Consider the following 24,905-nt stretch of genomic DNA (forward strand, 5'->3'; position numbering starts at 1 on the left):
ATAAAGTAATGCCACTTACAAATTTCTTAATAAGATCTAAAAAGTCCAGATTTTAGAAACATTAACATTAAACTGATTCCCTCTTATGAAAAAATAATTACAATTTGAAAAAATACTTATTAAATAATAATAATCATTACCAATCCTTAAATCAGTTAAAAGTTAACATACACACTCTCCAGAACAGGGGTATTCCCTGCAAATAAAAGAAAAAACACCAACCACACAATCATAATTAAGCGTAATCTGATAAAAAATATTGGCCGCCACTTTGCTTACGAATGTTTTTGAAAACATACATATGTACATACTTAACTCAAACCAAAAAGACAACCTAAAGGATTTTGGATTTATATGAGCCAAATTAAGCAAAGGTGGCGGCAAGCAATATTACCTTGCAATTTGTTGTATTTAACGTTTGCAAAGGCAGGCACATAAACGAATAACGTTAAAACAAATTCTTTATCGTATCGCATGGTTAAAATGCCTTGTGGCTGTAAAATCGACAAAAAAGGGAACAGTCATATGCCAAAGTTTCCAACCAAACAAACAAATAACTAAACAACTAATATAGCTCATGTGTGTGGATTTATACAATATTTGGGATTAAGATTGAAAACTTGCAAACAAATTTGAATGTTTAAATATATTTTTTTTTTAATAATAATAAGTTGGTTATGAATTTACGTTGTTATGTTGTTATTGTTGTTTTCCAAACCAACTGATCTTGCCAGTCAATTGTAATCGCAATAACTTCAAATAAAAATCTTGGCGCACGCGGCTAACAACAAACATTTAGTTAGCATTTTGGCGTTTTTTTTAACATTTTACTTTTATTTTGTTGTTTTTATTAGCGCTTGCCAATCCCGTAGGAAGGAAAAGTTGTACAAAAACTATCTTTGTTAGAGGTCAGTTAATACTCATGTACTGTATGTATGTACATATGTATGAATGTATATTGATATGTACATATGTACGTATTTACAAACTTATGTTTCAAGCATAGCAAGAGGTTGGTCCCTGGCGTCATATCAATGAGTATCGAACGCTCCAAAAAAATGATGGGCGTGTGACATTGCTGCCTCTATCTTTGAGCTTTGAGGATGTTTAAACAAATTATTATTGATAAGAATTTGTTTTTTTTTTCATCATTTATTCTCTTATGTTTTGTTTAGTTCGCTGAAGGTCTTCAAGCGACAAATATTACACTGAGAATAAATCTATGGTTTTTTAAACATTGACGTTAGAATTCCTATATTATACTTTTATTCAGGGTTTAGTATAAAGAATATAAAGTGCTCTGCAGAATCCTTAAAATTCTTCACTAAGGAAGTGGACTTTAAAAGGAGCTATGGTCAATTATAGACTGTATATACATTAAATCCGAACAATCGCATTTTTCGAAAATAATATCCCTGCTCAAGTAAATAATTCGCTTTTTTGTAAAAATTTAGTATTTGACTTTTAAATGGAAATTCGACTTTTTTACTGGTAATTAGACATGTCCATAAAAAATTTTACTTCATATTAAATTCTTCAACATTCTTCCAGTGTAAACCAATAAATCTTATTGCAAAAGGTGCAGTCGGTTAAGGCTTATCAAAGATGAAGCTGGATGGCTGGCTGGTTTGGTTCTGCCTCTTGCTCTCCGTATTATATCTTTGAGCGAGTGTGTATGTGCCTGTGTATAGGAACCACAAATAAAAAACAAACAAAAATCTCAAAAAGAATGAGTAGAGTTCATAGCACAAAGTCAGTCATCATACAAATCTGTAGTGGATCCCTATTATGTAAGTTCTAAGACACATGGATAAAGTATGTGTCTTCATTGTATGAATGCATTTTTTCTTTTTTTTTTTTTTTGAAATTTTTGCAGTTGTTCTTGTTGATTTGTAAGATTGTTTTGGACATCTTCATGATTTGTTTGGTTTTTCGTACTGCGGTAGGTTGTTAATAAAAACAATTCTAAAATTTGTCTGTACAAATTGTTAGTTCGATGCACATTAGCTAGTTGGAGTGGGAGGAAGTATGTTTGTGTTCGATTTTATCCCAAAGGTGTTAGTTGTTGCAAGAATTCAAAAACCGTTATTGGTATACATGGATATTGAACAAAATAATAAAGATGGACATTATCTGATAACAATCACTATTTTCTCTTTATGTATGTGGATAATACCAATCCTATTTTTTATAAATCATTCAAAATAAATCATAAGAAATTTGAAATAAAAAACTTTTATTTAAAAGAACTAAGGTTTTCAAAATATTGAAGTCGACTTAAAAATCAAAACTCGACATCATAACAGGATTCTATATTTTACTTTTGGTCTTTTTATACCCTACACCCAAAAATATTAGATTTGTAGTCGACTTACAGTACTATATAACGTTCAAAACATTCAAGGACATCGACAACAGATTTACAAAAACTATAAACTAATCCCTTTTGTCTGCTGCGAATTATATTAAAACATCTAACAGATGTTTTAATGATTTTCCCAGAAAAAAAAACAACAACAATGTGTAAGAAAAGGCGACATGATATTTGTTTATATTTAAAAAGGACAACAACGTCAAATTTTACCTGTTCTTTTTGTTGCATTTTTTACAACAACAACAAACAATTTTACACACAATTATCTGGCAGCCCTTGAAGATAAAAACAAGGTATGTTACCACATATTTTATAGAAATTAAAAGCATACAACTGGGTGATACAAAACTTATTTTTTATTGATTACAAAATTACAAAAAAACATATACAAAATATAATTAAATATCAAGATTAACAACGCTACTTAACTAAAAATTAACTTAAAGGGAAAATTAGATATTAAAATGGATATTTAACACAGAACTTTTGCAAAAAAAAAAACACATAAAAATCTATTCAATTATGTAAAACAAGCGTTTTTTTAACTTTATATCAGGCAACTCCATTTCTGCGAGTATACAACCCTGTAACGCGTTTCTTTTCTTCTTTTTGTAACACTATAGTAGTTTGCAAAAAAGAGTAATTTCGTGTAGTCGCATTTTCTATACAACGCAAATATTAAAAGCCGCATTAAATTGCAATTAAATTTAAAAAAAGCAATAAATAAAGAATAAATTCATTCCATTTGTAGTTTTTGTGAAAATATTTTGTGTATATCGACAGTAAAAATGGATCTTGGCGGTCCACAAGTATTAACAAACATTTTATCGCCCGAAGAGTTGGAGCAGACACCACAAGGGGTGCAAGATAAATTGAAAAAATATTTGGATGAATTTTTCGATGAATATTGTAAAGATAAAGCAGCGGCCAATCGACTACGTAAGTAATTTTATAGAAAATCTTAATATTTATAGTTAAAAAATTGTAAATTTATTACCGGTTAAAAGAAAAAAATTGAGACAACTGTGCTTTGTTAACCTGTTTCTTTTTTTTCTTTCAATGGCGGCGTCTGTCAATCGTTTGTTTGGCAGCACAGCTTAGAAAAGAAGAAACAACAACAAAAAGAGAATTTGTTTGGCTAAGAAAATGTTGTAGTCATTTTTATTACATTGTGAAATGTGCGCCAAAAGAAATGATAAAAACTACATGCATAATATGTAGTCGGAAATGTAATTATTTTCTGTTTATCTTTATTTTTCACAACTCTAGATGATTATGAGCTTAAAGCTGACGAGCTTCAAGCTCAAATACAGGACTATGAATTAAAGTTACAAAACTACAACCAAAATGTTACCGAACTTCGTAGTCAATTGGACACGGTGTCCAATGAACGCAAACAACTATTGGAGACCACTAGTTCCTATGAGAGAGAATTGTCCACATTGCGCAATGAAAAAAAGGCCATAGCAGATGATCGTGATCACTTGCTAAAAGTGATTGAAAGACAAAATAGCGAACTAGAACGCTTGCAACAGGATCTAAAAGCCTACCAGCAACAACTTAAGGCGGCCATTACTGCTAAATGTGAGGCACTAGCACGTGTGGATGAAATTGAGAGTAAAGAGGTGGCTTTGGATTTTAAGGAACGTCGTATGGAACAGGAACGCGAAATGTTGCACAAACAGATACAGACCCTATCACAGGATCTTAATCGCAATATTTCAGAATTACAAAACATTAGACGAGAAAATACTATGAATACCATGCAATTAGAAGCACGCTTGACCGAAAAGACCGAAGAAGTGAAAATCATACAGGTGCAATGCAATCAGTATAAGGAAACTATTGAACGCCTAACACAAAACATCCAAGAATTGTCCACTAAAATGTTGGGTCAAAGTGAAGAAGCTCAAAAGATGATGGATTTCTATAAGAAAGAATTAGATGCCAAAACAAAGTTGTCCGATTTGTACAAGAGCAATTGTGAGGACACTGATATTGAACGCAACGAATTGTCTGCCGCTCTATCCGATCTTAAGCGTATGTTAGCCGAAGCCAGTGACCAATATGGTGAGCTGGAGACCACATTTAAGGCTACCCAACTGAAACACGAACAAGATTTGGAAGAAAAGAACAAAGTTATTGAAGCGCTCAAAGATGAAGTTAAACATGCCAATGAATTGCTCAAGGAACTACAAGATGAAAGTGTAGAAAACGCTATATCAAAATTGGCACCTACCGCCGCAGTGGCTTCACGTTTGATACGTTCCGATATGTCTCTTACCGAACTCTACTCATTGTATGTTAAAGCCACGGAAGAATCAGAAATGCAAAAACGTGAATTAGCCAGATTAAATCTTCAACTGAAAACTATTCTCAGTGAGCTCAATGAAAATGCTCCCATGGTTAAGAAACAGGAATTAGAATATGAAAAACTTTTGGAAACTAATAATATTCTAGCACATCAACGCGATGAACTATTGTCTAAGAAGACTGATATGGAAGAATTGTTAGTTGATGCCCATGCCAAATTGAACCACATGGAAAGAGAGAACAAAAAGCTCAAACATTCACAAACTGATCTCAGTCGCCAGGTCTGTTACTTGCTCAAAGAAATCGAACAATTGCGCATAGGTTTGACCACAGACGGTGCCAACTGCAGTTCTTCACAATGGGGTAATATGACCACCACCGACGATGTCATATCCAAAAAACTGGTAACATTTAACAACATTACAGAACTACAAGAAAACAATCAAAAACTTTTACTGCTCGTCAGAGATCTAAGTACAAAACTTGAAGAAGCTGAAGCTCTTAAGCAGGAATTGGACGAGGCTTCTTATCAAGAGAAACTAGAGAGCTATGCCAGTAAATTCCAAAGTATGCAAGACACTTTGAATCAACAAAACAACACCGTCGCCACTTTGGTGTCCAAATGTGAACGTTACAAGAAATTGTACTTTGAATTGCAAAAGAAACTCAACAAACAATCCTCACCAGACGAACTTAGCGATATGGAAGATGATACTATGGGTGGTGAAGAAAATGAAACTCTAAATGTATCGGCCCAATCTCCAGCCGCTAAGAATGCAAAGTCAAAAGAATACGAAAAACGTATACGTGATTTGGAACAACAATTACAAGATGTTAGAGACAACTATAAGACCCTCAAGGAACAGTATGAGTATTATTCCCAAGAAAAGAAAAACAATGAAAAAATACTTAACGAACAGTTTGATTCAATGCGCACTGAAGTTAGAGAACTTACATCTACCAACTGCAAGTTGGTTTCTACTCTGGAATACACCAAAGAACAAATCAAATTGCAACAGAAGAATATACAGACTTATAAGCAGCAAATACAGGCTTTAGAAGATCGCAATAAAAACTATGAAAATACCATTGTCAAGCATGAACAATCTGTACTCTATCTTAAGGACGAAATCATGAAATCACAACGCAACCAATCTGCAGCCGAGTCGGAGTCCAACCGTTTAAGACATGAAAATCGCATACTAAAGGACACTGTGGGACGTTTGCAATCTGAAAAGGAAGCATTTAATCGTGAACAACAGAGCCAATCGTTATTGCTTAATAATTTAGAACTTATTAAATCCAATTTGGAGAGATCCGAAATGGAAGGCAAAGCCAGACTTGAGCAGCGTTTGGATGAAACTGTTCGCGAATTGTCGGCTCAAAGAAGAAGATTCCAGGAAGAAGAAGATCGTTTCCGTGAAACCACCAACGATTTGAAGAGGCAAGCGGATTCGGCCAAAAAACTAATGGAAGACGAAAAGTCTCAAGCCGACAAGCTGCGTCTTGAATTAATCAGCATGCGTGAAGAACTTCAAAACAAGACTTTACAAATCGATGAACTCAGTAAGAAACTTCAAGAAAGTCTTACACCTTCCAAGAACGACAATCCCATTGTATTGGCAAACAAAAAAGCTCGAGAATTCGAAGTCAAATATGAGGAATCGAAAATTGAAATTGAATCCCTCACAGCAAATCTTGCCAAAGCAAAGGAGCATGCCGATCAATACTACAAGATGTCTCAAAGTGCTGAAACTGAAATTAAAAATCTGCATGAAGTTCACACGGAATATGTAACAAAAACAGAAGCGGAATTGAAAGAACTGCGCACTTCGGAAATGAATCTTAAAAATCGTATTAACGAACTGGAAGCTGATTTACAATTGGCTACTGTTATAGAAGCACCCGTAACAAATAATGCCCCTGCTGAACAGATAAGAAAACTGCAAGATGAACTTAAGGATTCTCTACAGAAAGTCAGCGAATGCAATCGCAATTTACGCACTTTAAGAGCTGAAAATATCACTCTATCAGAAAACTTGAATAGTGTTGAATCCAAATATGCCAATGAAATGATATTACATTCGGCTGATATACAGGAACTTGGAAAGGTTAAGCAAGAATTGGTCAAGGTAAGTTGTAAACTCACGAATAAATATTGCAAATAATAAACATCATTTAATTTTTAGATACAAAGCCAAATCAAAGAACTTACCATGGATAGAGATAGTGCCAAGTCTGCTTTAGAAGATGTTAAGCGCTCGCAAGAAGAAAACATCGCTTTATTACGCAAAGAAAAGGAAGAGTTTGAAAAACGCGTAGAAGATCTCAACTCTTTGAATGCCAATCTTCACGATCAAATCGAAGCTCTCTCTTCTAAACTGACTGCTATTAGTCAGTCTGCACCAGCCGGTAATCTTAATGATTCTGCCATGGACACCTCAACTACCGATTTAAGCCGTTCCATGTTGGATGCAGAAGCTGAAAATAAAAATAACGAGCAATTATTGCAAATCATAAAGTTCTTGCGTAAAGAAAAAGATCTAACAGTGGCTAAAATGGACATATTAAAGGCTGAAAACACAAGACTCTCGTCAGAGTTTACCATCTTACAAAAGAAAAACGAAGAGCTGCAAGATTTCCTTAATCGTGAACGTTCCAAGACCGATACAAATCTTATTTCGGCCTCCAAACATGAGGAAATTTTACGTAAAATTGAAACATTAAATGCTGTTACCGATAGCAATCGTGTCTTGCGTGAAGAACGCAATGCTCTTACTCAACGTGTTAAGGAGTTGAATGAACGCATTAGTGCTTTAGAGGACGAACTATTCCCACTACAAACACAAAATCGCGATCTTAATACCAAGATCGATGAACTTAACTCTGAAAATAGTTCTTTGCGAACAGAGGCCATGAGATGGCGTCAAAGAGCAAATGTCTTAGTTGAAAAGAGTAATAAGAATCCTGAGGAATTTAAACGTTTGCAGACAGAGCGTGAAAACTTGGCTAAAATGCTAACGGCCGAAAAAGAACAAATCAAATCGCTTAACGAAGAATTGCAGGGAGTAAAGGGTGAAAAGGTACGCCTTGAAGCAGAGTTAGCTTCATTAGAGAGACAGGTTCATGTATTGACCGAAGATAAGAAGAGTTTGAATGCCGATATCGCCACTATGAAACAAACCAATTCCCGCCTCATGCAAGAGGTCATGGAATTGAAGAACAAGCTGTTGGCTAAGGAAGAAGCTGTACAAAAGGTTACAGAAGACTTGGAGTCTAAAGAACAATTGCTGCAAGATTCTAAAAATAAGGAAGTTCAAATACGCAAAATTGCCAAACGTTACAAGGATTCTTATTTGGAGTTACTGAACAAAACTCCTGCTTCAGCGGCGGCCGGTGGGGATGCAGCCAACAATACTACAGGTCAAGATGGCATAGAATTAGGCGGAGCCAATAATAATCCTGAAGCAGCAACAAAAGCCGAGTTAGAACAGCAACGTAGCACAATTGAAAGTCTTAATGGCGTTATACGCACCATGCAAGAGGAAAACGAGAAAATACGCAAAGAACATGAAGATCTTAAGACTTCGATAGAAATCGATGAACGTACTAAAACTCTGTTGCGTGAGGCTAAAACTCACATTGTTAGTTTGACCGAGTCACGTAATGTGGTTAGCAGTGAATTGGCCGCAACTAAAACTAAATTGCTTCAAAGTACCGAGGCTCATGAAGCGGCCATTAATGAAATCAAATCACAGTACGAAGATACTTTGGCTCGTTTAGAGCGTGAACTGATGGAACAAAACAATCGCAACAAAGAAGATGTTCAACGTTTGACCAGAGAAAATGAATCTCTACTAATGCGCATCAATCAGTTAAATCGTCAATTGGGTTTACAGCAATCTGCCAAACCCTCCACTTCATCAGTGGCTTCAGAAAAGGGTTCAATATCTGATTCGTCACCACGAACAGCGAATGTTAAACCCATGTCGGGTACAGCTTCAGTTCAGCAATCGGCCACCGTTACACCCTGGCGTGGCGGAGAAACACCTTTGGCCAGTATTAGACCTATATCAGTGCAAAATACACGTACAGCTGCCATTCTACCTACCAGTCAACAAAGTTCTTCGACTGGCAGCAATGTTGTAGCTGGAACATCGACATCCTCCACATCTACTTCGTCGACTTCAACACCTTCAAGCACACCCTCTTCTGCAGCGGGCAGTAGCAATACTGCTTTAGTACCCCCACAACAGCAGGTACATACCACTGGTAGTGCTTCTTTGGAAACAATGTCTTCATCCCCAACATCATCACACACCGACTATATGCCCTCAACCAGCAGCTCAGCTTCTGTAGCTGTTGCCGCTGTTCCACCCATGGGTTCAGCTTCTGCCGCTGAAAGTTCTCAAGAAGCCGAAAGCATTCAGCAACCACAACAGAATGAACCACAGGCCCATGTTAGCGGTGGTAGTGGTAATCAGGCACAAGTTGTTGCTCTCGTTTCGCCTAGAGTAGAAGGCTCTGCTCAGTCCGCTCCATCGGTCAATGTACAACTTATACAAGATCCCAATAATCCACAACCCAGTACTTCGGGATCCACTGGTTGTTCTTCGCACATTGCAGTTAGTAGTCACAATCGTCACACACCATCCAGCAGCAATGTAACAACCACCCAAGCGGGTTCTTCGGCTGGACACAAACGTCCTAGAGAGTTAGAGGGAGACTCATCTACAGCTGCCGATGATTCGGATAAATCTTCATCGGTTAAACATCCCAAGCGTATGAGAGCACCCATGCACAGTGCAGAGGCTGCAGTCATGACTGCTGGCGTTTCCGACTCCGGTATTGATGTCGATCAAGTACCAACCTCATCTCAACGCGATCAAGAAGACGATGTTGTCGTTTTAGATTCTGAAGATGATGGCATGGCAGAAGCTGAGGCCGACGAAGGTGGACCCACCGATGGCGATGGTGAACATGAAGTTTACGAAGACTACGATCAAGATCAAGACATGGATGAAAATGAATGCCCTGAAATAAATGAGAGCAACCTACGCCACGAAGCTGGTGAAGCCGACAACAATGAAGTAGATGTCGATGAAGATTTAGAAAATCACGGACAATGCTCGTCAGCCGGCGCAGCTGGTCAAGCAGATAATGATCCTTATACAACTGGTGCCAGTACTAGTGCTGCGGCAGCTGCTGCTATGGCCAAGGCACATAGTCAACAAGACAACAATCAACAAAGTCAAGCCATCAGCAGTGGCAGTGGAGAATCTCCACAGAGAAAACAAGCCAACACATTGACCAGACAGCAAAAGGCAACTCTTATGAAAATGCAACAAGGTGCAGATGTAACAGAGACCTCTGAAATGAGTGGAGGTCGCCGATCAGACAGGTTCGTTTTAGACATGTAAGGTGGGGAGGTGTGTTCGGCTGGGCCGAGATTTACACAGAACAAATTAAATTTTTTTTAATAATGTTCAATAAAAATTAAAAGAAAAAGTATTTTAAAGAATTTTAAATAAAAAATATTTTTCGAAAACTAAATTTTGAAAAAAATCTTTAACAATTTCTTTTTTGTTCATCAGTACTGAAATCGTTAGTTCACCACAAGACTCAAAATTTACCTACGGCACCGATAGCGCTTCGTCCAATACTGCACAACAATCTGGTGAACATTCTGCCGAGGATGGACAAGAGAATCAAGACACTAATGCTGATGAAGGTGGAGAAGCAGCCGCTGGCGGAGAATTTATGTCTGAAGATTATGAGCAAAAGAAAAATGCTGAAGCAACATCAGAAGATAATCAAAAGGACAACATCGAAGAAGCCGTAGAGGGCGATGATGATTTTAATGAAGAAGAAGCTGGTGATTCTGTTGAAGCTTCTGAAAATATAGACAGTGAGAGTAAGTAAACGAAGAGCTGTATAAAACAGTATTGTTCGAAATCTAGATCTTCTTATGAAAATCTATGGTCTTTTTGGGTTTTCATAAGAAGATCGAAAAGTTGCTTAGGTTTTGAACAAAACTGTATATACAATTAGCAAATATATTTTATAAATATAAATTCTTTTGTAATTAGGCCATCACAGTAGTGGAGCTACACAATCTGAAATTCAGGATATACAACAAAATCAAATTGAAGCCACTTCAGAAGACAATGAGGGTGCCGATGGCGTTTCTTCAGAGGGAGAAAAACAAGCTGTCGAAGAAGTTGAGGTATGGTTATAATCATCAAATAGAAATCTACAAGAAACATACAAACTTTTATGATTTAATTTAGGAGGAAGGCCGTGAAGCAGAAGCTTCAACCTCACCATCTATAAATACCCGTTCCAAGGCAACAAAAGGCACACCCTCAAATAGAAGACAAAATAGAGGTGGTTTTCAACGTGGCGGTAGTCGTCCCACTCCCATAGTATGGCAAGGTAAGTACTTTAGATGTTAAATCTTGGTAATATTTCATTAAATTGTATTATTTTACATTTATTAGACTCTCCTGGCAATTCACGTAATGCTGCCAACAACCAACCAGGCAGCCCTGGACGTGGTGCTTTTGGCAATCAGAGAGGACAACGCGCTAGACGCATGCGAAGACCAGGCGGTGGCAATTTTTCCAATAGAATTTAATTTTAATAAAACTTAATTTATACATCGGTTCTTTAATTTTTTTCTACAATCAATCGTCAAATATTTTTATTTTTTTGTAAATTGTTTGAAGTGATTTTTCTCTAGTTTTGTAATTATTTGTAAGCGTCGACCACAAAACATTCATTAATTCCTTGGTTTTCCTATTTTATTGGTTTTCTATTGTTTTCGTTTTTTTGACCCAAAAAATATTTCCCTAAAGATCCTTTAACATTTGCATTGATATAATCGATCGCTTGTTTTTTTTTTACACACATATTTTAGAATTCACTTTTTTTGTCTAATGTATACGTATCCATATTGAATACATACTTAAACTGAACTACATAACATAACCCTCATTTAAGATTCAATTTTTTCCTTTTTAATTATAGAATATAATTAGTTTTAACTATTCATATTATTATAAATTATATAATTAAAAATAGTAATACAACATATTCATCTAAAAATACATAAAATATTTCCAAAACAATAAATTTGATTTTTTATTTGTAGTGGATAACTGGGTGATCTGTTGGGATAACGTTGGATTGTTATTCTAAATTTGTATTTCTTTATTTGATTGTGAACTTTTTTTTTTGTAGTTAACTTTTACACTCTGTTCTCTTCGTAGACTCTATGTACAAAATTTTCAAAATTTCAGAATTAACTTTCTTTTGATATGCTTTTTACCAATCTTTCGAAAATATCGAACAGGATTTATAAAATTTTGATCACATATGAGGTATAAATGGACCGATTTTGCTAGTTTTAAGTAGAAAAATGATCAAAGAATTGTACGGTGAATAGATCCAAGGTGTGGGTCGCTTAGACAAGACTAAGACGGGTCTTAGGTTAGGTTGATAGGAGGATGTACACCACATCAAATTCAAACAAATACAAATGTGCGCTCCTTATAATGAGAAAATAAGGGAACTGAATGAATTATTTTTCAAAGTTCAGAAACTCAGTTTCCTAAACGTAATTCCTAAGAATCTTCCAATCTGTGTTAGTCATATTTCATTATTTCCGGAATATCATCACTTCCAAGATACTTGGATCTAACTTCGACGCGTGCCTGGCAGTGGCAAATAAAGTGCTCCAGAGTTTCACTGTCCTCTCAGAATACATACTTGCTCATTTTGAGGAGATTTTTCGTCTTGCTCTCATTAGGGTCACCCCATAGGATTTTCGTGGTTCTACCCACTGTTTCATTATTCCAAGAAGTCTTATGGGATTCTCTCACCCATATTTTTAGTTCAGCTTTGAATGGTTTTGCGTTTGTCGGGTTTAATGACTCCAGCTCCCTTCCTTTTTAATGGTAAGTAAAAATTAATTTCAACAATCTTACGGTCATTGGAAAATAGCTTTATCTGTATTGATATTTATCTATTTAGAATACAAAATTGTGAAATTAAAACAAAATACCTTTAATTCTACGGTTCTAGCGCCAAAATAACACACAGTATAAGAGATCTATACCTATTCAATAATATTAAATGATGAAGATCAAAAGTGCTCCAGAATGTCCATTTTTATAGAATTTAATACAATTAGAGCTCAATATTTTAAATTTTAAGTAATAATGTAGAAAATTTCAAAATTCACAATTGTAGATCGAAAATGGACATGAAAGACCGTTCTTATGGATTTTAATTTAATCAGAACGAATTTAATTAGACGTAGATGTAGGTTTTTCTAGGTTTATTTTTATTAAAAAAATGTCCTATTTAGTCAGTATTCAACATGTTTTATTTCATTTTATGGTTCAATATTAAAAAGTACCAATTAAAGAGTAAACAAGTACAGTTTACATATAGAATACCATTTACTCGGATCTCTGTAGGTTAAATTTCATGGTTCATAGTTCAATATTATAGAAAATACAAAAATAATCAGTTGAAGAACGAATACCAAAAAGGAGGTCTTAATAGATACGCATTTAGAACTTTACATATTTGAATTCATTTTTCTAAAATTCAACGTTATATAAAACTCAAAAAGTACCAGTTTAAGGACGAAAAATTAACTTAAAACGACTTTTTTTATAGATAAGATAGAACTTAAACTCGAGTCTTAAATAAAATAACAGGACTGATAAATCCGCTTTAAATTCGTTATAGAATAACACCAATCACTTGAGGAGCGTTAAATAATTTTCAACTACTATTACTACTAACCGAACAGTCAACATTCCTGCGAAAGTATAACACCTCCCTCTCTACTCTACTAATTTCAAAATGAAACAAAATTTTAATTAAAATTTTTTTGTTTTTTTTTTTTAAGGTTTTTTTGTTGTTGTATTTGTTTAAAGATTAAAGAATGTGTAAAAACAAATTAAAAACTTTGTTTTCCTTATAAATGGGTTTTAAAACTAAAACACAAACATCTTATGATCTTGGACGTTCCTTCTTTTCCTTGTACAAGGCCAACAATGAAACGTTAGCGACCTTGACAACCTTGAAACGTACACCGGGAATATCACCGACGGCGTGACCTTTACGACCGAAACCGGCAACCAAAACTTCATCGTTTTCTTCAATGTAGTTCAAGCTACCATCACGAGGTACGAAAGCGGTGATCTTCTTACCGTTCTTGATCAATTGTACTCTCACGCACTTACGGATAGCAGAGTTAGGCTGTTTGGCTTCAACACCACTGAAAAGTAAAGAAAAACAAAAAAAATAATTATTAAAATTTTTTGAATACAAATCTTAAACAAATTAATTTTATACACTAGATCACTGAAGATTTGTACTCCTTTCGCTTTCCTTTTACCTTTTTGAAGAGTTATGCTGCTTGCTAACTCACAGTATACTCCTGTGATTTGATTTTAAACCAAAATAAACAAAAACACAAAAATATACCGCGAGTCAAGATCAAGAGCTTAGAGGCCGGCTTTTGAAATTACACACACTCAAACACAATGTAAACATCATTTCCATTTAAGATACTTACACTTTTTCAAGTACAATACCCTTGGCGTGGGAAGCACCACCGAAAGGATTGGCCTTCCATCTTGTACCCAAATGAGCCTTTTTGTAGTCTTTGTCAGCCCAACGTTGATCACGACGGTGGTTGACGTGCTTTCTGGCAGTGCGGAGACCTCTTGGTTTACCTATAAATAAACAAAAACAACAAACAGTTGAAAAAACATGTCAACAAAAAAAGTCAAAGTAACAACAAATATATACAGAAAAATTACTTAAGCATCTTGCACTTTAAAATGTGTACGATATTCATCTTCATTTACACTGTTTTTCAAAGCTTTTACTCTCCACTTGCACTTAATAATATCAAAATACACAATATTTACATCATACAAAAGCATTTTGAACATAATTTTCATAATTTTATTACTGATGCCTTAGATATTTGAGGTTTTTCATTTAACACATTTTACTCACGAATCTTAGAATGCGGCCTTTTTCACTCCGTACGAGACACACATTACATACATTCACAGACACCGACTGCGTACGCGAAGAGTCAAGTTTTTAGTAGACATTTTCTATATGGATTTTCTGACAAATTTCTTTAATTATATTTAATTCACATAGTTTGGACACTGTTTATAACATTTTCACTTATTATTTGATGCTTTTTTGTAATTTTCCCGTAAAAATTAAATAATTTTCGTAACTCACCCATAATTTCCAAACTTTCTCAAGCAATGGCGGAAATAAAAGAACGAGATAGAGCCAACATTATAACCATCTCTGTCTGCAGCGTTGTATAAAAAACAGTAAATTTACAACTGTGTAGTATAGGGTTGTATTTTGCGGTGGGAAATTTATGTAAAGGGAAATTTTTATGCGACCAATGATGCCAGATTATTTACTAAAAGTTGTGTATATTGTGAATAGGATTTGTTTTGATTTTATATTAAAAATATTTGTATAATTTGGAAAATTTTAAATAATTAGATTATAATGTTTAATGTAAAAACGTTATGTAACAAAAATTTAATAAATAATTTTTATTATTTATAAATACCTAGGAAAATAATCTAACGTTAGCGCTGATTTCCTTTAGATTTGCTTAAATTTTTTTAAGTGTTATTTCTATGTTATTATTTTAAACAAGTGTGAATGTATAGTCGGACATGGCCTACTATATGTTACCCTACACCAGTCAGTATATTAAAAATATGGTTTTTAAAAAAAAAAATAAAGCATTTGATTAGTTTCTTCGGAAGTGTCATTTAAAGATTTATAAAACTAAGTTTTGTCGACTTTTTATTGACATAATAGAAAATTAAACTTAATTGTGGACCCAAAGGCCCTATACGGGATGTGGTTGTATGGAGGCTAATGCATTTATTCCATCCTTAAACAAAAAGAAGAGTATGTGCCAAATTTTATTAAATTATCTTGAAAATTGCGACTTGTAGCGTGCGTACAAAGTTTACATGGACTCACAGACAGACGGACATAGCTAAATCGACTCAGAAAGTGATTCTTAGCCAATTGGTATACTTTAAGATGGGTGCAGGACAAATATTTTTAGATGTTACAAACATCAGCAGAAACGTATAATATCCCCCCCACTTTAGAAGAGTATGCGACAAATTTTATCATATTATCTTGAAAAATTGCGATCTGTAGCGTACGTACAAGATTAATATGGACACAAAGACAAATGAATGTCGAGAGTTTAACGTGAGTACCTGGCATGATGCCCTACCTTGACAACGGTCTACTATCTCCCCTTATCCTTCAATGAAGAACTAAGCAGGCAATTTTTGTACATTGGATCTAACCGGTCCATGTACAAGCACGAAGTACTTGAGCTATCTAATCTCTGACCATTGGATGGTCTCTGTTCATTCGGCAACAGCACCTAGAAACGTAACCGGTGGACTGTAGTACGACACATTCATTATAGGTAGACGGGTGGGGTGAGGCCCGCCGTACCTCACAATTATCACGTACCATATACAATTTATACCAACTCATTTCCAACGCTTAGTCCCACAGTCACTCCTCTGTGGGGTATCTGTTTTTTCGGCAACAGCACTGAACTTATCCCGAAATATTGACTTTACCTTACATCAGTCTTTTAACCACCATTTACTCTTCCCGCGAATTTGGGTTTAAACCAAAGCCACTACGTGTATCCCTAAGGAACCTCAACCAACTGACCAGTAAGGACATAGTCCTGTTTCTTGTTTAATTTTGCGTTTCTAGGTTCTAGTCTTATAGATTCTAATTACATCAAAAGCTCTATTATTAATATGGCATCCCAATTTCTAACCCCTAAATATACACTGACAAAAAAAGTTGTTAAATAAAAAGTTTAAAAAGTTTAAATTCATTTATTATTTTTTATATACAACTTGATAAGATTCAAGTTAAAATCTTTGAAGAGCCTTGTGTTAGCTGTTATATTCTTATAAAATCATATGAGTAAGAACAACAACAATAATTATTATATCACATGAACTTAATATTTAATAACATAAAATAGCAGGTTTTTAATTTTTATTAGTTACTGACAGAAAATTTTTATTAAAGAGATTAGTGTTTATCAGACGAACACAAGTATGTAAGTTTTGAAGAACAAAAAATGCAGCAGTAGCAGAATTAATAATGAGTTTTTAATAAAAACACTTCTGAATAACTTTATCAAGAATTTTTTCTTCTTTTTTTTGAAAGGCTAATAAATAGCGTTAGCTAAACTTTTTAAATAAATTAAGTATGAAACAGATTTTTTAGTACAAATGATTTTTAGTACAAAATTGTTCTTTTTTTTAAATAACGTTTTAAGTAAAAGTTTTTCGCACCACATTGTTTTTTTTAGTAAATAGAGCAAAAGATACAATTTCAGAACAAATGACTTAACTAGTAATTACTATCCTAATTCCCAACTTGTAAGCAAGCGTTGTAAATACTTGCCTCCAATGTCATCACCGTTAAAAAAAAACGTACATTTTAACCAAAATAAGTTTAAAACAAAAAAGGAGCAGAAAAAGGATTGAAACATCAAATATGTAACTGCCGGTCCACACTAAGAAACTTTTTTTGGGAAACTTTTGATTTTGCGTAAGAGAGAAAGAAAAAAAATATATTTTCTCTTCAAAAGAGAATTAAGTAAAAGTTCCTCAACAAAAGTTTTCTAGTGTGGACCACGTCTAAAAGCGGGGTTTTCAGATAAAGATAATCTACATTGTTTAGTTAAACCTAGTTTAATATATGTTTTGTGTTTTTCAGTAAACAGTATCTTAGTTTAACTGAGTGTTATTGTCCAATTAAGCTTAAGTTATAACTAAGAAAACACAATTAACAAAAACAATAAAATAATGATTTCGGAAGAACAAAAACTTAATATTTTTAGTAAATTACAATTTTCTGATTTGTTATGTTTTATTTATTGTAGTTTTTAATGTTTATTTAACATTTTTCCAAAATTTTTCATTTTACAAAAGTATTATTTACAAAAAACAGCTGTTCATTGTTTATGTTTTTGAGTGAAAAGTTGGCAATAATAGCAAAGTTAACTGAACTTAAATCCAAAACTGAAAAACACAATCAGCGGTTAAAGTCTGCCTAAATTTGTTCCGAGTTTATTCTAACAGCTAGTTAAGCCTAGTTTAACTGAGTAGTAAGAAACCCGCTCTAAGTATATGAAAACACTGTACTGTACTTTGCTCCTTCCCTTTGAGGAGATGATATAGGAGTTGTTTGTTATTAAAAATTGGCTAAATGGAAGAGATTTTGCTAATGAGACCATTATTAAAGCTTTATTTGTAAACGATCACACTGTGCGATCTTTAGCATCTTATAGTTTAACAAACAATATACCAAAGGGTTAAATAAAGGTCAAAATCTAGACAAAACTAATTTGCTTTTCTAGAAATTATTTTGTAGTCAATACAATCAATATTTCGGCTAAAAGATGTTTTGCAGTAATTACCAAATAGTTAGTTTTAATATTAAAATTCCAACATTTTTGATTGATAAACATTATTTAACAAAACGGAAGAAACAACATTTAATGGCAAAATAATGAATAAATAAACACAGACACATAATAAAAAGCATAGAAAGAAATAACAAGAATAAGATGAGAATTGATATAAACAAAAAATAAAAAAGTCAAAAGAATTTACTGCTACAAAAACTGAATACAAGAAACAACATAAAAAAAAAGAAAGAAAATACAAATATATAGTTTTTTTATTGTAAAATGAACAGCACGCATTAATCTTCTTACGCCGTGTATATAAAATGAATACAAAAACAACAAAATGGAAAAAGCATAAATTTTAACCCGAACGACAACCAACCAACACTACGTATGTGGAAAATTTTTTCGCTCAACATTTGCATGTGGCTTATACGCACACAGACAGTAAATACTGCGAGCAAAAGCAGAAATATACAAAAAAAAAAAAACAAAAAAATTCTAACAACCAGTCTGTCACTCACTCAGTCATACATTTTAAAAATTTCTTTCATCTTCTATAATAATAAAAGCCAACACTTTGTGTATAGAGAATAAGCTAAATATTAACATATACTTATGTATGTATGAACATATGAATGCTCTCCCTAAAACTATGCAAATGAGTCATGACTCACTAATAAAATAACTCCAAAAGAAAAGAGAAAATATTTTCTTTACACACAGAACTAACTCCCCATTAGTGAGTGTTAAACTTAGCTTACAAATAATAATCCCTTTGGACATGTTCATTACATTACAAAGAGAGATAGAGAGAGATATACACTAACAAACTAAATGGATATATGTGTGACAAATATTGACAACAATGTTGTTGACAATGTCTCAGTTAAAACGCATGTGTGACTTTTTTGTAACATTTATTTCCGAAATTAAAATATAATGAAATAGTAAAACAAAACAAAAAACCAAAAGATGAGAAAAAGGTTAAGAAAATAAACTAAAATAAAAACAAATTTAACTGATACATATACAGTCAGATAGACGGACATACATATGTAAATATACATACATAATAACATGAACATATGTATTTTAACATTTAACATTATTATTTTGTTGTTGTTGCACAGTTGTAGTTTATTTTTTTTGCCTTTGTCCCATTCATACGATAATTATAATCACACTTTGGCGCCCATTATCTCGTGGGTAATCATCACATTAAAACTCTCACTATAGTAGTATTGAGAGGCCCTTTATTTGTATTATTTGCCATTCACAAAATTTTTTTTTCATTTTAATTCAGTACTTTTTTTTGGACTATATGTGTGTTTGTCTGTCCGTCTTTTAGACTTTATGTGTCTTTGTTTTTTGTATTTGCTTGTATTATTCAATATATATCAAGTCATCGATATAGTTCTTTTTTTTTGAAAATAAATACATGTGTATACATGTGTAGCCTTTAATGCACAGTGATTTAGTGGGAAATTTATGTTTTTATTATCAAATAGTATTCAAGAATAAGTTGTGAAGAATTGGGTTACGTTGCTACTTATTCTTAACATTTAAAGTAGAAATACACATCACACGTTGAGGCGGCAACGCGTTTTATGCTTTTCAAGCTTTTTGCGCAAACTTTTTGTATAAAAAACAAAATACAACTCTGATCAGCTGTCGATTCGACAAAAGTAAAAGTTAAGCTGGATGTCCACACCTCGCGTTCTACGCATTCTCGCATTCTATGCGTCTGTCAAGAATCAATGTATTTGTATGCTGAAAGTTACAAGTTTTTAGAAATAAACTAAAAAATGTACCCTTAAAAAGCATCTTTTGAGCCCAACAGGGATTTGCTTTATATTTTTTCGTGGGTTTTACAAGGATGTCATAGGATATCCTTTACAAGCGATTTGCGGCATCATGCATCATGTTGGGGTAACCTAAAATTACCTCGCATACCGTGTAATTCAGCCGCCTTTTCTTGTGTAGTTTTTTTAAGTCCAAGATCTGCCCCAAATGGCAACAGCCCTAAAAGACAACATCATTCATACCATCGTTCCAATTCAGCCTTATTCATGTGCCGAAGTCATGAATGACTCAAAAGCACTTAGGTGACTGCTCCTGCATTAAGTCCTCTCTATATTATGTATTCTTCTACGAGCAGTTAGTCCAGCTTAGAAGCCTACTAAGGAAATTTCTGCTTTTCTTAAACATTTAACTTGGTTTACAACTTTTTTTTGGTCTGAGATCGGGCGACCGGTAATGAATACTAGTAGAAGTAGAACTGCTTGATCCTCTCATTTGCAATGCCTCTCAGAATATCACCAATCACTATTGTCTGACAACTTTAATAAACCCATACTGTGAAGCCAAACTATCATCTCAGTTTGAAATGGTTTTGTGGTCTGTCCGCACACAATGATACATTACGTGGTTCGAGGTATATGTACATAAATATATTAGGATCAAACTTTGCATCAAGATTCTAAAGCTGCGATTTTATATAAAACCTCAATTTTAAAACGGCTCAAAAATATCACAGGCCGGGAAAGTATACTTTTTTAAAAGGATTGAACCGCACTGTATACGAATATCCATTACATGTGGGATTTGAGATATCGTATCCGTTTTTAAGATGCTATAGTGACGCCAAGACAACTTAATTTATAAAATGTTGCATGCCATCTGAATGTTCATTCTGTCAGTTTTAAAATAACGGCTTAATATCTGACTTATATTTATTCTCATTTCTTCGAGATATCATCAACTAAAGCTTTGGTAAATTGGTCCCAGGGAAGATTTCAAGTTCTGATAACTTTTGCGTGATTCCAGAAAGATACTTTCTTAGTTTTAATATCTGCAGAAACCGCATAGTTTTACCCAGGGTAAGCAATATCATCATGGTTCGAGAAGTAAGTTTGCAGAAATAATTACAAGTTCTAAAAAATGTTTTATATAACTAATGTCCCCTTTTAGCGATAATAAGGGGCTGCCAAAAACCTCTAATTTGATGGCTTCTAAACATCAACATTTCAGTCATTTTTTAATGCAAATAAGGAAAATATGTGGCAAAACAGATGTTGTTTGAAATTGTCACTAAATTATAAAAAAACGTAACTTCTCCTCACACCCACTGTAATTAACACAAGAAATTAACACTTTTTTCCAATATAATAGAATACTAGAGTATTTTGTGATATTCTCAATAATTTCTTGTGCGCTGGGTTGCATGCATACGCGTACAATAATGTTGTTGTTGTTGTATGTTTGAAAAGAAGAAAAAAAAGAAACGAAATGTTTTTGTAATCGTTGCGACTTTTACTGTTCGCATATTATGCTGTTTTAAAAATTGTTGCTGCTGCGAGTTTGCTCATCGCTCTTTTTTTACAATTTCCGCTGCTAGAATATCAGCTAAACCGGACTATTATAACAGACAGACAGACAGACAGACAGACAGATAGACATACAAACAGTCAGTTTGTCAGTTAGTCATATGGCCTATAAGCTTTAGGGTCGGTCAATTCGACGTTTAGCTGGGAAAACGTTAAAACCTTTTTAACAGCAACAATATAGCCAAACAGCCAGCCAACCAGTCAGCCAGACGAATAAACGAACAATCTACAATTTAGCTAGTAGCTGCTAGTTAGCAAGCAAGCAGCAGCACCAATGCTCTTCAGTCATTTTTAGGCAGTCACCAGGAACGGTTGGTTGTTGGAATTGTGTTTTTTCTGCGCTGTGAAATTTAAACCCACAGTTTGTATAACAACTTGAGGCCGTAAACAACATCGGTCGGTATTTTTTGTTTCTGTTTTTTTTTTTTTTTGATTATTATTATCAAGCGATTTCGTTAGCTCGCTCTCTGTCTTTCTTTCACTCTCTTACCATCATAAACTGCTGTTAAATTTTTAAATATATAAAAAAATATAAAAAAGAAACTAAATATTAAAAAAAATAACTAAAATAAAAAACGTGGTCTATAATCGCTTTAGCTGGTATCGCATGCTCGATTTAAAGTTGTGGTTGTGTTGAACTGTAAAAAAAAACTAAAGATTTTTATAATTCTTTTGCAAGATTTACGAATAAAAAAAAAATAATTTACGGCCGGGTTTTAAGATAACTGTAACAATTAAATGGATAAGTTTAAATTAAAAAAAAGGCGACAAAACTTTCGCTTTTTAAATACTCGGACTTTTTTTCTTAGTTTACACCATTTCTCTGTATAAATGAACTAAAATTGTTGGAAAAAGTTTAATGTTTTTATAATTAAATTTCTTAAATAGATGCTTCTCGAATTTTGTGTATTTGTTTTAAAATTCAAAACAAACAAATAATGACCTCGAAATTTTTTTTCTTTTAAAACCACAAACATGTTTTTTTTGGTTGTTTGTTTTTAAATATTAAAAAAACAGCCGTTTTATTTTAATTTTTTTTTTGCTAATAGAGAAATGGTGTAGTGGTATTTAAATTTAAGTCTTTTTTATTTTGGTATTTTATGTGCGAGTTTTTCTTTTGTTCTCATTAGAAGTGGAGTACATTGAGGCGTTAGGCGCTTTTGGAATAAAATCTCACGCGTCTTTTTTTTCTGTTTGTTGTCTGTCGTGGCGTATGTGTTTTATAAATGCGGTTATTTGCGTTAAAACGGGGGAAAAATAATGATAAAAATAAAACAGATAAATTATAAAAATAAAGCATAAAAAAATAAAAAAAATATATATATATATATATATATATAAAAAACCAACATATAAACGTGTATATATGTTAAATATTATAAAACAAAAAAAAAAAATTATAAAAAAACACTCAACAAAATTAAATCTACATATAAGTGAACAAGATTTAAAATTTAAATACAAAAAAAAAAAATAAACTAATTTTTTATGCATAGAATTATCTGCTGTTTTATATATAAATATACATATATATAAATAATACTTTTAAATTTTTTGTTGTATTTGTTAAGAACAAATAGAACAAAATACTTGTTTCATATATATATATTAATTTAAAAAAATAATAATAATTTTTTTTTTTAATTTTTAATATTTTTTTTTCTTTCAACAAACTTTTCCAAAAAAAATATAAATAATAAACAAATACAAAAACAGCTAAAACTATAAAAACTAAAAAAAACACTTAAAAATTAACTAAAACGAAAGTAAAAGGAACCTCTTCAGCGTCCGTTTTTTTTAATAAATATTTCTTTCAAAATTACGCTCAAATAAAGGTAAGCAAAAACAAATTTAAAAAAAAAATAATAATTTTCTTGTTGTTGTCTTAATTTTTTAAATAACTGTAAAATTTAAGTGGTTAAACTGGCCATACTTAAACCAACTTAAATATTGCCACTTCAACTCAAAAAAAAAAACATAGTAATAAGATTATTTATAGTAAAAAATGAATGTAATTATAAAGGGTGTAATCAATGTTTACACTGTTTCCATAATGTCTTGTTTTTTGAAATTGTTAGGGGTAGGGTTTTGTAGACATTTAAATTAGCTTAACCCTTTTTTTCTTTTAGCATATTTGCAAACATTTTTGTCATATAAGTATTGAATTTCATACAAATAAAATCTATGTAAACTAAACATAATTCTTAGTCTAATACTTTTTGTTAGCATAGAAGTGAACATACTTAGTATGTCATTAAGTTAGTAACATTATTACATTACATTAACGTTATTTTACAATTACGAAAATTGTGTTTTTTTAGCAATTTTTATGGGGTCCCAGGGATAATATGAATTAGATTAATGGTAGAACGTTTCCTGAGTTTACAGCTATCTACAGATAGATATATAGATAGATAGATAGATAGACAGACAGACAGACAGACAGACAGATAGATAGATAGATAGATAGATAGATAGATAGATAGATAGATAGATAGATAGATAGATAGATTGATAGATTGATAGATTGATAGATTGATAGATAGATAGATAGATAGATAGATAGATAGATAGATAGATAGATAGATAGATAGATAGATAGATAGATAGATAGATAGATAGATAGATAGATAGATAGATAGATAGATAGATAGATAGATAGATAGATAGATAGATAGATAGATAAATAGATAGGTAGGTATAAAGATACATAGATACTAATGTTCAATTTAAGTTCAGTTCTAGTTCAGTTCTAGTTCAATTCCAGCTCAGTTCTAGTTCAGTTCTAGTTCAGTTCTAGTTCAGTTCTAGTTCAGTTCTAGTTCAGTTCTAGTTCAGTTCTAGTTCAGTTCTAGTTCAGTTCTAGTTCAGTTCTAGTTCAGTTCTAGTTCAGTTCTAGTTCAGTTCTAGTTCAGTTCTAGTTCAGTTCTAGTTCAGTTCTAGTTCAGTTCTAGTTCAGTTCTAGTTCAGTTCTAGTTTAGTTCTAGTTCAGTTCTAGTTTAGTTCTAGTTCAGTTCTAGTTCAGTTCTAGTTCAGTTCTAGTTCAGTTCTAGTTTAGTTCTAGTTCAGTTCTAGTTCAGTTTTAGTTCAGTTCTACTTCAGTTCTAGTTCAGTTTTAGTTCAGTTCTAGTTCAGTTCTAGTTCAGTTATAGTTCATTTTTAGTGCAGTTCTAGTTCTAGTTCTAGTTCAGTTCTAGTTCAGTTCTAGTTCAGTTCTAGTTCAGTTCTAGTTCAGTTCCAGTTCAGTTCTAGTTCAGTTCTAGTTCAGTTCTACTTCAGTTCTAGT

General features: G+C 33.0%; 3 protein-coding genes across 3 annotated transcripts in view; 2 read left to right on the forward strand and 1 right to left on the reverse strand.

The window, feature by feature from the left end:
- The first annotated feature begins 2,986 nt into the window (after positions 1-2,986).
- On the forward strand, positions 2,987-11,815 carry LOC111685685 (nucleoprotein TPR). The gene is made up of 7 exons (XM_023447950.2): positions 2,987-3,313; positions 3,644-6,819; positions 6,877-10,088; positions 10,282-10,601; positions 10,777-10,913; positions 10,978-11,122; positions 11,188-11,815. The coding sequence occupies exons 1-7, from the start codon at positions 3,163-3,165 to the stop codon at positions 11,322-11,324; spliced, it is 7,278 nt and encodes a 2,425-aa protein (XP_023303718.2). The 5' UTR covers positions 2,987-3,162; the 3' UTR covers positions 11,325-11,815.
- A 1,870-nt stretch (positions 11,816-13,685) lies between these two features.
- LOC111685681 (40S ribosomal protein S23) lies at positions 13,686-15,060 on the reverse strand. Its single transcript, XM_023447946.2, has 3 exons — positions 14,972-15,060; positions 14,283-14,442; positions 13,686-13,982 (listed from the first exon to the last, which is right to left on the reverse strand). The coding sequence occupies exons 1-3, from the start codon at positions 14,973-14,975 to the stop codon at positions 13,715-13,717; spliced, it is 432 nt and encodes a 143-aa protein (XP_023303714.1). The 5' UTR covers positions 14,976-15,060; the 3' UTR covers positions 13,686-13,714.
- A 6,802-nt stretch (positions 15,061-21,862) lies between these two features.
- Positions 21,863-24,905, forward strand: part of LOC111685682 (monocarboxylate transporter 12) — a 30,490-nt gene continuing 27,447 nt past the window's right edge. Inside the window, exons 1-2 of the mRNA XM_023447947.2 lie at positions 21,863-22,015; positions 23,336-23,454. The gene's annotated coding sequence lies outside the window, so the exon portion shown is untranslated. The remainder of the gene's footprint in view (positions 22,016-23,335; positions 23,455-24,905) is intronic.

Source organism: Lucilia cuprina, chromosome 6 (genome assembly GCF_022045245.1).
Source record: "Lucilia cuprina isolate Lc7/37 chromosome 6, ASM2204524v1, whole genome shotgun sequence".
Classification (NCBI taxonomy): Eukaryota; Metazoa; Arthropoda; class Insecta; order Diptera; family Calliphoridae; genus Lucilia; species Lucilia cuprina.